Below are 12,932 nucleotides of genomic sequence, written 5' to 3' on the forward strand. Positions count from 1 at the left end.
TCATACTTTAATTATGGTTAGACCTTCGTATTTTTATTTTTAAAAAAAGGATCCCCTTTCCATTACTTCAACAATGGATTTGGTCTTTTTTTTCATGGGTTTATCCAAGTATTTGATTATTATTTTTTAAGTTATTTTTTTTATTTTGATTTTTAAATATTTGATTGATTGAAATTGAGCTTTCTAATTTATTTTAATTTGTATTTTATAGAATTATCACGGTCTCATAACTCGGGTTGTAAATTGATTCGAATTGATCCAATATATCATCATCTTAATATTTTTTTAATATGTCATATGGTATATTACAATCTTAATATTTTAAAAATATATTGTTCAGTATGTATTAGATTTCAGGCTTTCTAAAATCTATTTATTTTTTGGTTAAAAAAATTAATTAAACCCCGGTATTAAAGATGATGTGTCTTTTTCATACACAACTTATCTACTTACCTAGATTTTTATATATTAGTAGGTTTTCTAATGACTATAATATGAGATGACGACTTTTCAATCATTCAAATTATAATTTTATAAATAATCTCAATACAACTAAAAACTTTTAAATCTAGGAGAAAAATTAACATATCACGTCATGCACGTCATGACACCATATTATTGGTATTTTTGTTAAATAGATCATAATATTTTTTTCTTTATTTTAGATAAAATTATCTTTAAATAAGTTTATTAAAATGGAATTTAAAGAATTATCTAATTATATCATAGTTTTTAAGAGATTAGAGCTTTTTATAGTAATATTAACCATTACTTTATGAATATTTATGTATAACCTGGTATGAAAAAGAATTTAAAGCAATTTCTTATTAATTCTAAATATTAAAAGGGAATAAAAATTTTATTTTATTACTGTATGCTTTTTAATTAATTAATTATATTATGTTTTTATTTGATAATTATTATAATTAATTTAATTGATTCTTATAAAATGCAAATGAATCAAAATATTTTTATGACAATACCGAGTAAAGAAGTGAATGAAATATTTGATCACAAATTATATATATATATATATGTGTGTGTGTGTGTGTGTGTGTATTCTTCTTACCCCTTCTTTCTTTTCGTTCAATTAACCAGATTTCGATATACATACTCAAGAGAGATTTAAAACGTAATTCTTAGATTTATTTACAAGGCATTCCATATAAAAATTAATTCAAATATAAATAAAAATCTAGCATAATCCATAGACTAGCCAATAAATTTAAGATATATTCTAAAAAATTTATCTGGTGTAATATTAAATTCTTAAGCAAGATTTCTAAATATTTATAATAAATTCCACCATTCAAAACACCTTTTAAATAATTTATTATATAGCTTGCATCAAGAAAATAAGAAGTATTATTTAGAACAGTTTTGATAAAAATTAAATGACGACAATAGAAAAGTAAAAAAGATTAAAAAAAGAAAGAAAGTGAGGAACCATAAGAGTGGATGCTTGGGCCTGGAAAGCTACGCCCTACAAGGGCTTGTATGGCGCACGGGCCTAGCTCTTGAAAACAAAGCGTTGTAGATGAGGTGGCATCAAAGCTAACAAACACAGCGTTGTTTGTTTTACATTAGATGTCACTATCCGCACCTTAATAGCCTAAAACCTCTGTTTTTAGTCAATTTTAAGTTAAAAGCACATCCAAAGCTTCCTCGTAGCATCCAAAAATATATTTAAATCTCGACAATAATCTTTAACACGTGGGAAATAAGTGTAAAAATAAAAACAAAAACAAATAACTAAATTGTGATATGATCATAAATTATGTTTTTGGTTTGATTTGGTTACAACTAAAAATAGCTTACTAATATCAAATCCAGTTTTTTACACACAAATTAAAGGTTTTTGCCGATAGCAGCAATGATTGGCAATGTTATCAAAAACAAGTTTTTGATTCTCATTCGTAAAATTATATAATTTTATAATTAAAAATATATAAAATTAGATTAAAATTTAAAAACTAGTAAAATTAATTAAATCAATCAAATTCATTTAAAATCGGCCTAACCCGTTAAAATTAATAAAATCATACCGATTTCATGAGTTTGATAGAAAATTAAAATCTGCTAACTACATCTTTAATTCTTCAAATTTAAAACTCAACCTCCACCTTTAAAACAAATACGTGGAAACAAATACGCGGGATTGGAAGAGATGACCTTGGATTGACTTACATATACCCGGGTTAATGTTATTGACTTGACTATAGCTTGTGTAATGTTATAATAGCGATTTTTTTTTTAAAAAAATATTATTTAGAAATATATTATAAATATATATTTTTTATTTTTTAAAATTTATTTTTAACATAAATAAATAAAAAAATCTGAAAAAATAGAAGAAATCATTTAAATAAAAATATTTATTTAAAAAAATACAAAAACAAATAAATATAAAAAAGAATGGCACGAGAGAGAGGTGTTATGATTACCTCAATCTGGTAAGGTTGGTACTGCCAACTTTTACTTAGAAATAATTAAATAGGTGGCAAATGATATAGTGTGGGTTTATTATCTTCTTCATCACTAAATTTTTTAGATATTACTGAAAAGATATAATTTGTTTTAAAAAACTCCAAAATTATAATCATTCACTTAAGATCCAAAACTATTAACGAGCCAAACTTGGTGAGCCTATTCAATCCATAACTCGAGACATGATATCGAGATAATTTAATAAAAAAAAGATAAATAAACAAAGAAAATCAATTTCAAAATGAAATATTTAAAAAATTCTTTCAAAAATTGCCATAAATAAAATGTCAAGATGCAATCAATAAATTTAATTTAATAAAGAACTCAAAATGGGCTAATTATTTTTTTCATTATAGAAAAGATATCAAGATGAAGCAAACCTTGAAAACCCTAGTTAAATTCTTAAACCTGCAATCCATTAAATTTTATGTCTGGGCTCAACACCTAAAAAATTAAATATTGAAAGATGAAATTAATTAATTTAATTTAATTTTTTTAAAAAAATTCATCTAGAATAGCTAAATTTAACAAAGATAAAAAAAAAACTAAGACGACCTATGTTATTTTAAAATTAACTAAAAAAATCTCATAGAAAACGAATAAAAAATAACGGGATAAAAAAGGATTTTGAACTTATAAACCTTTAAATTCTAGACCCAGACTCAACTAAAAAGCTAAATGTTTGAAGATGAGGATGAAATAATAAAAAATCTAAAACAATCATGCAATTTCAAATAAATACAATAATAAAAAAGGATTAGATTTGAGAGGAAAATACAAAAGAATGATGAAATTGCTAAAAAAAATTGCAAAAACCATCTAAAAAATAGCAATAAAAAGAATAGAAACTAAATTAGATAGATGAAAATATCTATTGGGGGTAAAATTAAAAAAATGATTTAATAAATTATTTTTAATAAAAAAATTACAATAAAAAGAAAAACAACAAAAATTAAAAAAAAAACCATTTAACTTCATAAATTATTTTAAATTTTAAAAATTGCAATGAAGATAATAAAGATACAATTTTAAGTATAACCAATTTTAGGGATTGATTTGATTTGTTTAAAAGTCAACATGAAAATAAAATAGGAGAGAAAGAAATAAAAAAAAGAAGCTACACTTATTACTTAAACCATCATCGAGTTAGACATACCATTTATTCATAAAAAGAATAATTAAATGTTTAACTATTTTGTATTCAGGTAACTTTATATAAAAAAATGAAAAAAATAACAATACTCAAAAGTTAATGAAAAGATAATTATGTATTTTCAAAGTTAAACGATAAAATTGTATCTTAAATTTCTTTGAGTAGATAATTTTATCGCAGATGATAGCATAATTATTAAGAGGTATAAAGAGTAAAAAGATAATTTCACTACTGCAAATCTATCTTAATTCTCCCCACATATATTAGGAAAAGGCCAAAACCTTTTAGTTTTTTTTTTTTTTTTCAACCTCTTTCGAGTCACACAATCAGGCCTATGCTTCAATAAGCTGACAGATTTAACCAGCCTTAATAAGTGGCACTCAGCCCTAGGTTATTATCTCTCCATGTTTTCAATGAATGAAACCCACGATGCGTACGATCTGGCAGTCTTGTCTTGAATTAAAAATGGATTCATCATCAGCAACAAGAAGTCTCAATCGGCCGTGAGAATATTTCAGGTACGAATATTTACATCTCACTCACATCACCGTCGATGTGAATTATCTTCCACCTCTCCAAGCTTCTTCTTCTTGTCACCCACAAACACGTTTTTTATTTTGTTTCTATTCCATAAAATGACAGCCATTTTATCCCATTCTGCAGCTGCAAGATAAAGCCAACATAACACCAGGTTGCCCTTCATTCTTCTTGTGAAAAAAAAAAAAGAAGTCACCAGAACCCCTTCCATGCTATCAAATCTGGCTTGATTGGCCGCACCATGTGTGCTATCTTTATCCCCTGTTCATAGCTGAAAAACACGTTACTCACACATGGAGAAGGAAACAAAACAGCGGCAAAACGACGTTGCCCGCCGGAAAAACGACCACCACAACGGTTTTTTTTGGTTTAAGCTGCAACAACACTGCCTACTTATTTGTTTTACGGCTGCCAATCCACTCATTCTTTTTACGGCATATTTGAAGGACAGACATCTTCTTTGAAACAAAATACTTTCTCCTTTCTTTTTATTTTTTTGTGACTTTCTTTCTCGTTCCTCAATATTCAATAACTAAAATGTAATAAAAAAATGTTTTGAATTGAAATATAAAAACCTAAAAATTAAAATTGAAATTGAAATTAAAAAAAAAAACTTATGAACCAAACAAAAGTTTCTCGCCCCTTCTGAAAAGTAAAAACAAAAATAGCTTTGCTTTGTTTTTATGTTAATTTTTGTTCATTGTTGTTGTAACTTTTTACTTTTTTACTATAACCTAAAATTATATCTTGTAATATGGAATTTTAATTTAATATTAGAATATTTTATAACATGACAATATTATAATGTGGAAGGACAAATTTGAATAAAGTTTAATAATTATATGCTGTATAGTTTTTTTAAGGATAAAGAAAAAGATCACCATGAATTACTCTAGACCCGTGTTGTATTTGTGAGATAATAAACAATAAAACTACTTTTAATTTATTTTGTAATAAGCTCTCTAACCACAGTTTGACCTTTTGGGCTACCAATTTGTGATAAGTTTCGATACAAAAGTCGACTAAGGATTTTTTTTAATACTACAGGGACCTAATTTTTAATAGAAAAAATTGGAGACATGATAGAGATATGAGTTATAGTTTATAGGTCGCCTAGTTTCAGATTTACCCTAAAAACGAAAAAACTCAAAGGCTTGCGATAGAGATTTGAGTTATAGCTTATAGGTCGCCTAATTTCAGATTTACCCTAAAAACGAAAAAGATCAAAGGCGACCTGCGCGGGCAGAGCCCACATGATTTCTAGTCATGCCCGATAACCACTCCGGCATGTCCACCGCTTTGAGTAAACGTCTTTAAATATATTATTTAATATATTAATTCAAGAATTGAAATTTGATCACTCGTATACATGTAAACACAGCCAGATAGGGTTTTGAAAGATGGACCTTGCTTGCTATAGCTTCCTTAAATGTAGTCCATAGCAAGCATGCTTCAAAAAATCTTAGCTAAAACTATCTTCGTTGTCTGATACCTCTGCTCTCAGAGGTATAAAAGACAATTTTCATGGGGAGATTAAAGTGATCTTATCTGCAATGAAGATTTTCAGTCACAAATGTCAGGGTAAACTCATAGTTTCCTTCTAGCCAGTTTGATATAAATGTAAGCTTTCAATACTTAATGTTAGATTCCAATAAAGCATTTTTCCAGCAAAATTTGTAGGAATTGGAAATGCTTGCCATCTGCCTTCAGATCTCTAATACAAAAGGAGATTTTCTCATGTTCTTATGACTACTGCGTTAATATCACCTTGACATCAGAATATGCAGCAAGAACTAATCGAAATTAGATGACAAGTCATCATTAAGTGCCCTACTTCAACAACTTGCCATTTAACGTCTCAAATTGTACATTGATATTACATTATTCATAGTAGCATGCTAGCAATGCCTGTTAACACAGAATAACATACGAGGAAATTGGAGGCCAACTGGCAGCTTTTCCTTGGAATCATTTCATCTATTTTGACAAAAAAGACAAAAAAAAAAAAGGGGCTTCTACTTTGAGATTCTAGTCAAACAATCAAGACAGCAGGAGGGAAACCATATCATTGGCAGAATCTGGTCCATCATTATTTACACTTGGTATTATGTTTTCAGGAGACACAAACTTCACAAACTCTCTGAGTTCTGTAAAACTGCAATGCTCACTATATGGTACTTCGTATCTGGTAAACATACAAGCAAAAATTTCGTATTAGTTCAATTCTGAAAGTGAAGTATGATGTTATGTCAAATTATGTCTATCCTTGCCACGAGGCACATACAAAAATGCTCATGTTGCATTGCATTGGTAACAGAAGCAATTTCAGGGTATAGCTCAATGCCAACATCATTGGAGCAGTTGATATATTCCTCAGCTAAAATGATGTGACCAGGTTTTCACATGCATTTTACAGTTTATATAACTCATTAAGCTATATAGTTCGCCAGTAACAATACAAAATGCAAAATGCACAAGTACCTTGCAAGCTGGCATCAAAGATCTTTCACTTCAAATATTTCCTTCAAATATTTTTCATGAATGAACAGGTAAGGTTTTTGAAGCCAAACACCTGTGCAAAATTTTGCATCTTCTATTATGATCCATGAACCACAGAATTGAATTCTCACTCCAGACATGAATCATTCCCTTTTTAAAGAAGATGAAAAGTGCATCACATGAATTTAAATAGTCAAGGATTTGCAGGTTTCATGCTGGGTTATATTAAATGTATTTTGTTTTCCAGACATTTTAAACTGGGTATAAATAAATGGTGGTCATGTTTACAATTAAAACAATTTGAAGTTGGAGAAAAACAGAATAAGCACTCCTTCCTCGGCTATTAAAACATTTTCTAATTATTACTCGAAAGTCAATGGATAGTGCTTACGAGATAGAGATAAGGATATACCTTATAATAGTTCCCTGCTGACACCTTCTCCCTGGAGATTTCTTCTTCCCTTTACCAAATGTCCAGCCAGTGGGGGAGAAAGCAACTATAAGAGTGAATCGACCCTGATTCATAGGAATGTATAAACTCAAAAGATCATACAAAAGATAGTGGCACAGGCCATGATATTGCCATGCTAGCTCAATAACATAAGCAGCAACTAACTAAACTAATTAGTGATGATAAGCATGACCAAAAGTGCTTGGATATGAAAGATGTGTCTACAAATTTCCGGGAAAAATTAGTTACTCACAAAAAAATGATAGAAAATGGAAAGTTGTCAAAATCAAGCATGCCAATAAATTTCAAGCTCATACACACACAAAGGGGCGCTCTTGCACAGTACCCCATGTTAGTACGGCCTATGTGTTCATCAATAGAGAGCAAATAAGATGGAATACTTGTGCAAAATCATTTCACTTGGAAATCACAATAACCTAGTCATACAGAGCACATTGAGGCACTCATTCAGGCAACTTTCCTCTTTGTGCATCTTATAAATTCACTTAACACTTTTCATGCCCTGTATAAATTAACTCGATCGTTGTAAAGCATGACATGCCCCCTCCCTACACATTCACACACACAACTATTTATGAAAAAAATATACCACAATCTTTGGTCACTCACTGCATATTGACTTGATAAATGTTTCAATCTTTTGAAGCTTGCAAGCGTCCACATAGGCACAACATGAATGTGGCTTTCTTGTTCATTTAATGTAATCCACGTCATATCTTCTTCAGGGAACCCCAAGCATTCTAAAAGACGGAATTTTGCCATGTTGACATAAACCTTCTTATGGAGCACACGAGCAACCTCCAAAAACAACCTTTCCTTTCCTTTTCAAAAAATTGAAAAGAAAATATTGCACCAAGTGAGAATAGTGTCTCGTTCAAACCATAAAGAGAAAAAATGAGACAGTGTGTGCGTGAGAGGGATGAAGACAAACTCAAGGATAGAGGGAGAGTAACAGAATCTACCAATTGTATAGCTTCCGATCAAAAATAGTGTTCTGGGGTTGAAAGCTTCAGCTTGAATGGCCTCAATCACAAATTGTATTACAGCTTCCTGCTTCGGAAAGTCATACTGCAAATAAAAATTTTCAATGAGAAAATTTACCATGTGAGCTGATTCTTCACAGAGGAAAAACTGGGAAGATGACTGATGCAGGAGCAACTATTGCTTGGTTTTAGCCTTTTATGATTCCTATTTTATACTATTTAATTTAGGAGCACATGTTTGCGATTAAGTTTTTATTAGAAGTGAAGTTTCAATTCAGATAACTTGAGTCTTTTCTAGAATGGGTTTAGACCTGCCCTACACGAACCAAAGGCCCAAAGCTAGAAAACCAGAGATAACATCATTACCAATCATGGACTTACCTGGGCATTACAATATGTAGTATCAAGGATGAGTGTATGGATAGAAGACATTTGCAAAACAGGCATTGTAACCATGTTCTCAGAAAAACGAAAATCTCCCGTGTGTAGCACAGCCTGGCATTTACAATTTTGGTATTAAAATAAGAAATGTTAGGTAAAAACTATAATATAACACGGTGTCTTAAAGTTCTAAGTGGACACACCTTACCATTGGGAGGTTCGAAGAGAATTATAATGGAGCCTGGACAGTGGTTTGCATCCAAGCATGTCACATCAACACCAGCAATACAGATCTTTTGGTTGAGAGGTAAAACATGTATACTATCCCAAGGGATCCCAATCTTTAAATTTACAAGCTTTGCTGTGATCAAGGAGCAGTAAATCTTCCCATGACAGAAAGACCTTGTTAATCCTTGATAATCTGCAAAGACATTGAACATAGTTTCTTGAGAATTTTCAAGCTTTTCATTTAAGTACATTGCTTTGAAAGACCATACAGCGATGGGGAATGTGCCTAATAATTGATTGCTAGCAAGCAACAAATGTACTTTATCTTCTTTCTAAGACACCTTAAGTGAATGCCCCATGCCATTAGTGACTTCTTCATTGAAGCATGATAAATTGACTTGTTTGTGACACGAGGCATGGTTGAAAATAGATGCATACCCAAATATCTTTACAACTATTAGAATTTTCTTATTTAGTTTGCCAAATACAATTATTTTAAGAACTTACGGTCCATGTGGAAGTGAGTAAGAAACCAATGGGAACAATCTCCTCTAAGATATTTGAAAGCATCCTGCCGATACAGAAATTAGATTGAAGTAAGCAATAAACCAAGAAATAACATTAGTGAAGCAAAGGCAAAAGGAATAAATAAATTATCTTCTACAACTCCATTCTGTAGTTAACATCAAAGGTGACAATGACACCAAATAGTGCCATATTATCAACTTGTGAGTGATAAAAAGAATTGGTAATTAAGTAAACCAAGCAAATTTGACATGAAAAACTATGTTGAATTTTTACTGATGAATGATATATCAATACCACTCTAAATGGTGTCCCTGGTACGCTACACCACAGGGGAATATCTTTGAGCTTTCCTTTTTTAGTATTGTTTTTCACCCTTTGCTTATGAACATAGCCTGGCTGACTTTTCTCTGCTCCCCGTTGTTCTTTAGAGCTGACACAAGTTTTTTTCTTGATAGGTACAGATCCAGGAAAATAATCCGTAATCAATTTGTTTGCAGTTGGTTTACTAGTGTCATCGCCAATAATTTTAGAAGCCTCCACTTGCATTTCTGCTCCATGGCTTCTCGATGAACCAACTTCACCAGAGGCGTGTGCATCTCCATGTGCCTTGATTGCGCGATTAGACCCTTTTCTAAGCTCACCAAGAGCATGCACAATCTTCTTCCTTGGACCAAGTGCAGTGACACCAATGCCAAAGAGGTCCTGGAACGAAGAAAAAAACAAGCATTTACCAGATCATATTCATTTCAGCATAACAAACAGAAATAACAACTTAATGGAGAAAAGTCTAGAAGTCTAAATCACCCCCGCTATCTAAATAATCAAGGAGGAGGTTATGACAAATAAAATTATGGTTCCACACATACAGAACTGCCCACAGCACAATCTTTCAATCGCTAATTCTTGGTGTTGATGATTGCTAGACAGTGTGTTTAGATTATGTTCCTGTCAAGAGCAGTGTGTTGATGATTGCTAGACAGTGTGTTTAGATTATTTTCCTGTCAAGAGCAGTAAACTCTTTCAAACTAGGTTAGTTAGTATTCTGTTGTCATTGCAAGTATACGTGGATAGGACTAGGCTCAATCCAGATAGTAAATATGAGAGGATATGGTCACAGGCTATCCTTTGTAATCTATTTATTCCAAGTGAATGCACAGAAAAGATCATCCCTGCAAAACTTTCTTAAAACTTAATATGGTATCAAAGCCTAGAGTGACCTCTACCAATGCTTTTTAGTCTTCTGCTCTTGTCCCTATCATCCCAATTTCTCACCCTGTTTTCTCGTCTCGACCCCATCACTCTTTCACCATTACACTTACTCATAAAACTACATCGTGTGGAAAACACAATTTGAGCCGTTACTCAATTGTCGTGATCTTAAAGGGTTCAATGATGGAACCTGTGCTGCTCGTCCTCCTGAGATTCCTAATCCTACCACTTCAGTTCTTGAACCAAATCCTGCATTTTCTGAATGGTTCAGAAAGGATCAACTCTTTTCTCCTAGTTTCTCTCTTATATTTCCGAAGAATGTTTTTACTTATGTTGTGGGCCTTAGAGAGTTCTTTCCAGGTGTGGCGAGCACTGGTTAAGGCCTTCGGTTGGAACAGAACACTAACGAAGATAGCTTGAAAGAGAGTTCAACTCTTGACAGGAAAATAATGTGAACACAACGTCTAACAATGATTATATACCCCAACTAGCATTCTCTAAGTAAAGCAAAAACCCAACAATTTATTACTTAAAATTAATTTATCATGCAACAAAGTCTAGTAAATTTAAGCATACCTCTTCTGTCAGCCACTGTAAAGTCTCCCAATCAATCTCTTCTCGAACAAAATCCTCTTCATACCTCTCTAAACCCAGATTCCTTAGCCATTTAGCAACAGGTGACACATCAACTTTCTTCGGACCACAAACAGGACCCTCCACGCCTCGTGGCACAACCTCAGGTCTCCCGTCATCACCACCAAGAACAACCTGCAAAAAACAAAAAAATAAAAAACACATTTACCAATCGAATTCGTAAAAGCACAAGAAGTTACAAGAATCCTAAAAACACTCACATCTGGAACACTATTTTCTTCTTTATCTAGGCACTCGTTAGTATGAACTAATCGAAATTCCTCGCTCAAATCCGAAATATCTGTCCCACAAAGCGGACATAAGACAAAACAACATTCATCGCCATTACAATTAACCTTAATTTTCTCTCTAGCTTCACTTTCTTCTTCCTCGGTACATAACTGAATCAAGGCATCAAGCCCACGATTTTCTTCGCAATCCTCTTCATTACCAACACTAACTCCACTATAATCTACTCTTGATTTCATTAACCTAGCCTCAATCGAATTACACAAATATCCCCCACTCACTTCCAATTTTTCTTTTTTACCGCTCCCGCTATCAAATTTCTCGTTTCCAACTTTAGAAGAAACAGTACAGTCGATGCTTGACTCTATGAAATCCAAACTGCAATTCTCGTCTAAATTGAAGTCATTGGCACCGGACTCAGTTTTCTGATATGGTAATAGAGAGTTGGGATCTATATTTTCTTTTCCGGGATTGGTGGGTTTCTTTGGCTTTTTTGACGGGCGGCGAGGATTGTCAGCGGGTTTGTTGCGGATAGAAAGAGTCTGTTTTGGTGCTTGGGAGAGAGGGATTTGGAAGTCGTCGTCGTCGTCGAGGGAGGAAAACTGGGACGAATTGAATTTTGAGGACATTTTGTTAGGGTTTGGGGTGGGCTGAGCTGATGCAGGTCAATGGGTATGCGCTTTGTTTATGAAAGTAGCGGTAGAGTTTAGAATTGGGAATGTGGGTTTTTCAATTTTTTGGAGCAGAGCATGAGGCGGGAAAGAAGTGAAGCATTTAGTTGAACCCTACAGTTTATAATATATTTCATTTTGGTCCCTACATTTTAAATGTTATCATTTTGTAATTTGTCGCCTATAAACACAAAGGAGAGTAATTGGCGTACAATTTTTTCCCGAATCTTAGTTTGGCTGATTTAATTTCAAATCCGATTCAGATCTCGAGATACCAAGTCTATTTGATTTTTAAAATCAAAGATAAAATTATGAAGGTAACATCATTACCAGCAACACAATGTAGAACCCTCTAGAATTATGAGGACAGTACACTCGCCTTGAACCACCTTCATCAATCATCATTCCAATGGGCAGTAAGAGGCTCGTAGGTCACAAGCAAAACCCTCTAAAGTCGTAATATTGCTTTCAACATTCCATGAAAATGTTTGCTCATCGTCGTCTCTCAAGATTGTTGAAAATCATATTTATTTTCTGTATTTTCCTCTTTAAACGCAATAAAATACGAGAATATTGTAGCTATTTTCTCGATATTAATATAAAGTATATCTATATATTTCTAAGTCACTCCATGCATGCAATATCACTTGGCAATTATCATGCCACAATGTAGGCCATTGGATTATGTCCATGCGGCTCCTTTATCAACCTCAAAATATGCTTCCAAATGGCATGCATCAATGCTAGTCAATATTTAAATTATCACTTGGCAATTATCATGCCACAATGGAGACCATTGGATTATGTCCATGTAGCTCCTTTGTCAACCTCGAAATATGCTTCCAAACGACATGCATCAATACTTGTCAATATTTTAATTGTTTTTTTCTTAAAACCTCTAT

General features: G+C 32.3%; 1 protein-coding gene across 3 annotated transcripts; it reads right to left on the minus strand.

The window, feature by feature from the left end:
* Positions 1–5,980: 5,980 nt before the first annotated feature.
* On the minus strand, positions 5,981–12,133 carry LOC105122097 (sterile alpha motif (SAM) domain-containing protein). 3 transcript variants are annotated; one of them, XR_841643.1, is made up of 11 exons: positions 11,332–12,130; positions 11,054–11,245; positions 9,563–9,970; positions 9,248–9,311; positions 8,716–8,933; positions 8,513–8,626; positions 8,111–8,216; positions 7,758–7,969; positions 7,089–7,192; positions 6,659–6,749; positions 6,273–6,362 (listed from the first exon to the last, which is right to left on the minus strand). XR_841643.1 is itself a non-coding variant. In XM_011021011.1 (10 exons), exons 1-10 carry the CDS (start codon positions 11,986–11,988, stop codon positions 6,218–6,220), a joined length of 2,220 nt encoding a protein of 739 aa, XP_011019313.1. In that variant the 5' UTR covers positions 11,989–12,125; the 3' UTR covers positions 5,981–6,217. The 3 variants fall into 3 exon arrangements, 2 of the variants coding, with proteins under 2 accessions (XP_011019313.1, XP_011019314.1); XM_011021011.1 differs by lacking the exon at positions 6,659–6,749 and having other exon boundaries at positions 5,981–6,362; positions 11,332–12,125; XM_011021012.1 differs by lacking the exons at positions 6,273–6,362; positions 6,659–6,749; positions 7,089–7,192 and having other exon boundaries at positions 7,840–7,964; positions 11,332–12,133.
* Between the last annotated feature and the right edge of the window lie 799 nt (positions 12,134–12,932).

Source organism: Populus euphratica, unplaced genomic scaffold (assembly GCF_000495115.2).
Source record: "Populus euphratica unplaced genomic scaffold, PopEup_1.0 scaffold19.1, whole genome shotgun sequence".
Lineage (NCBI taxonomy): Eukaryota > Viridiplantae > Streptophyta > Magnoliopsida > Malpighiales > Salicaceae > Populus > Populus euphratica.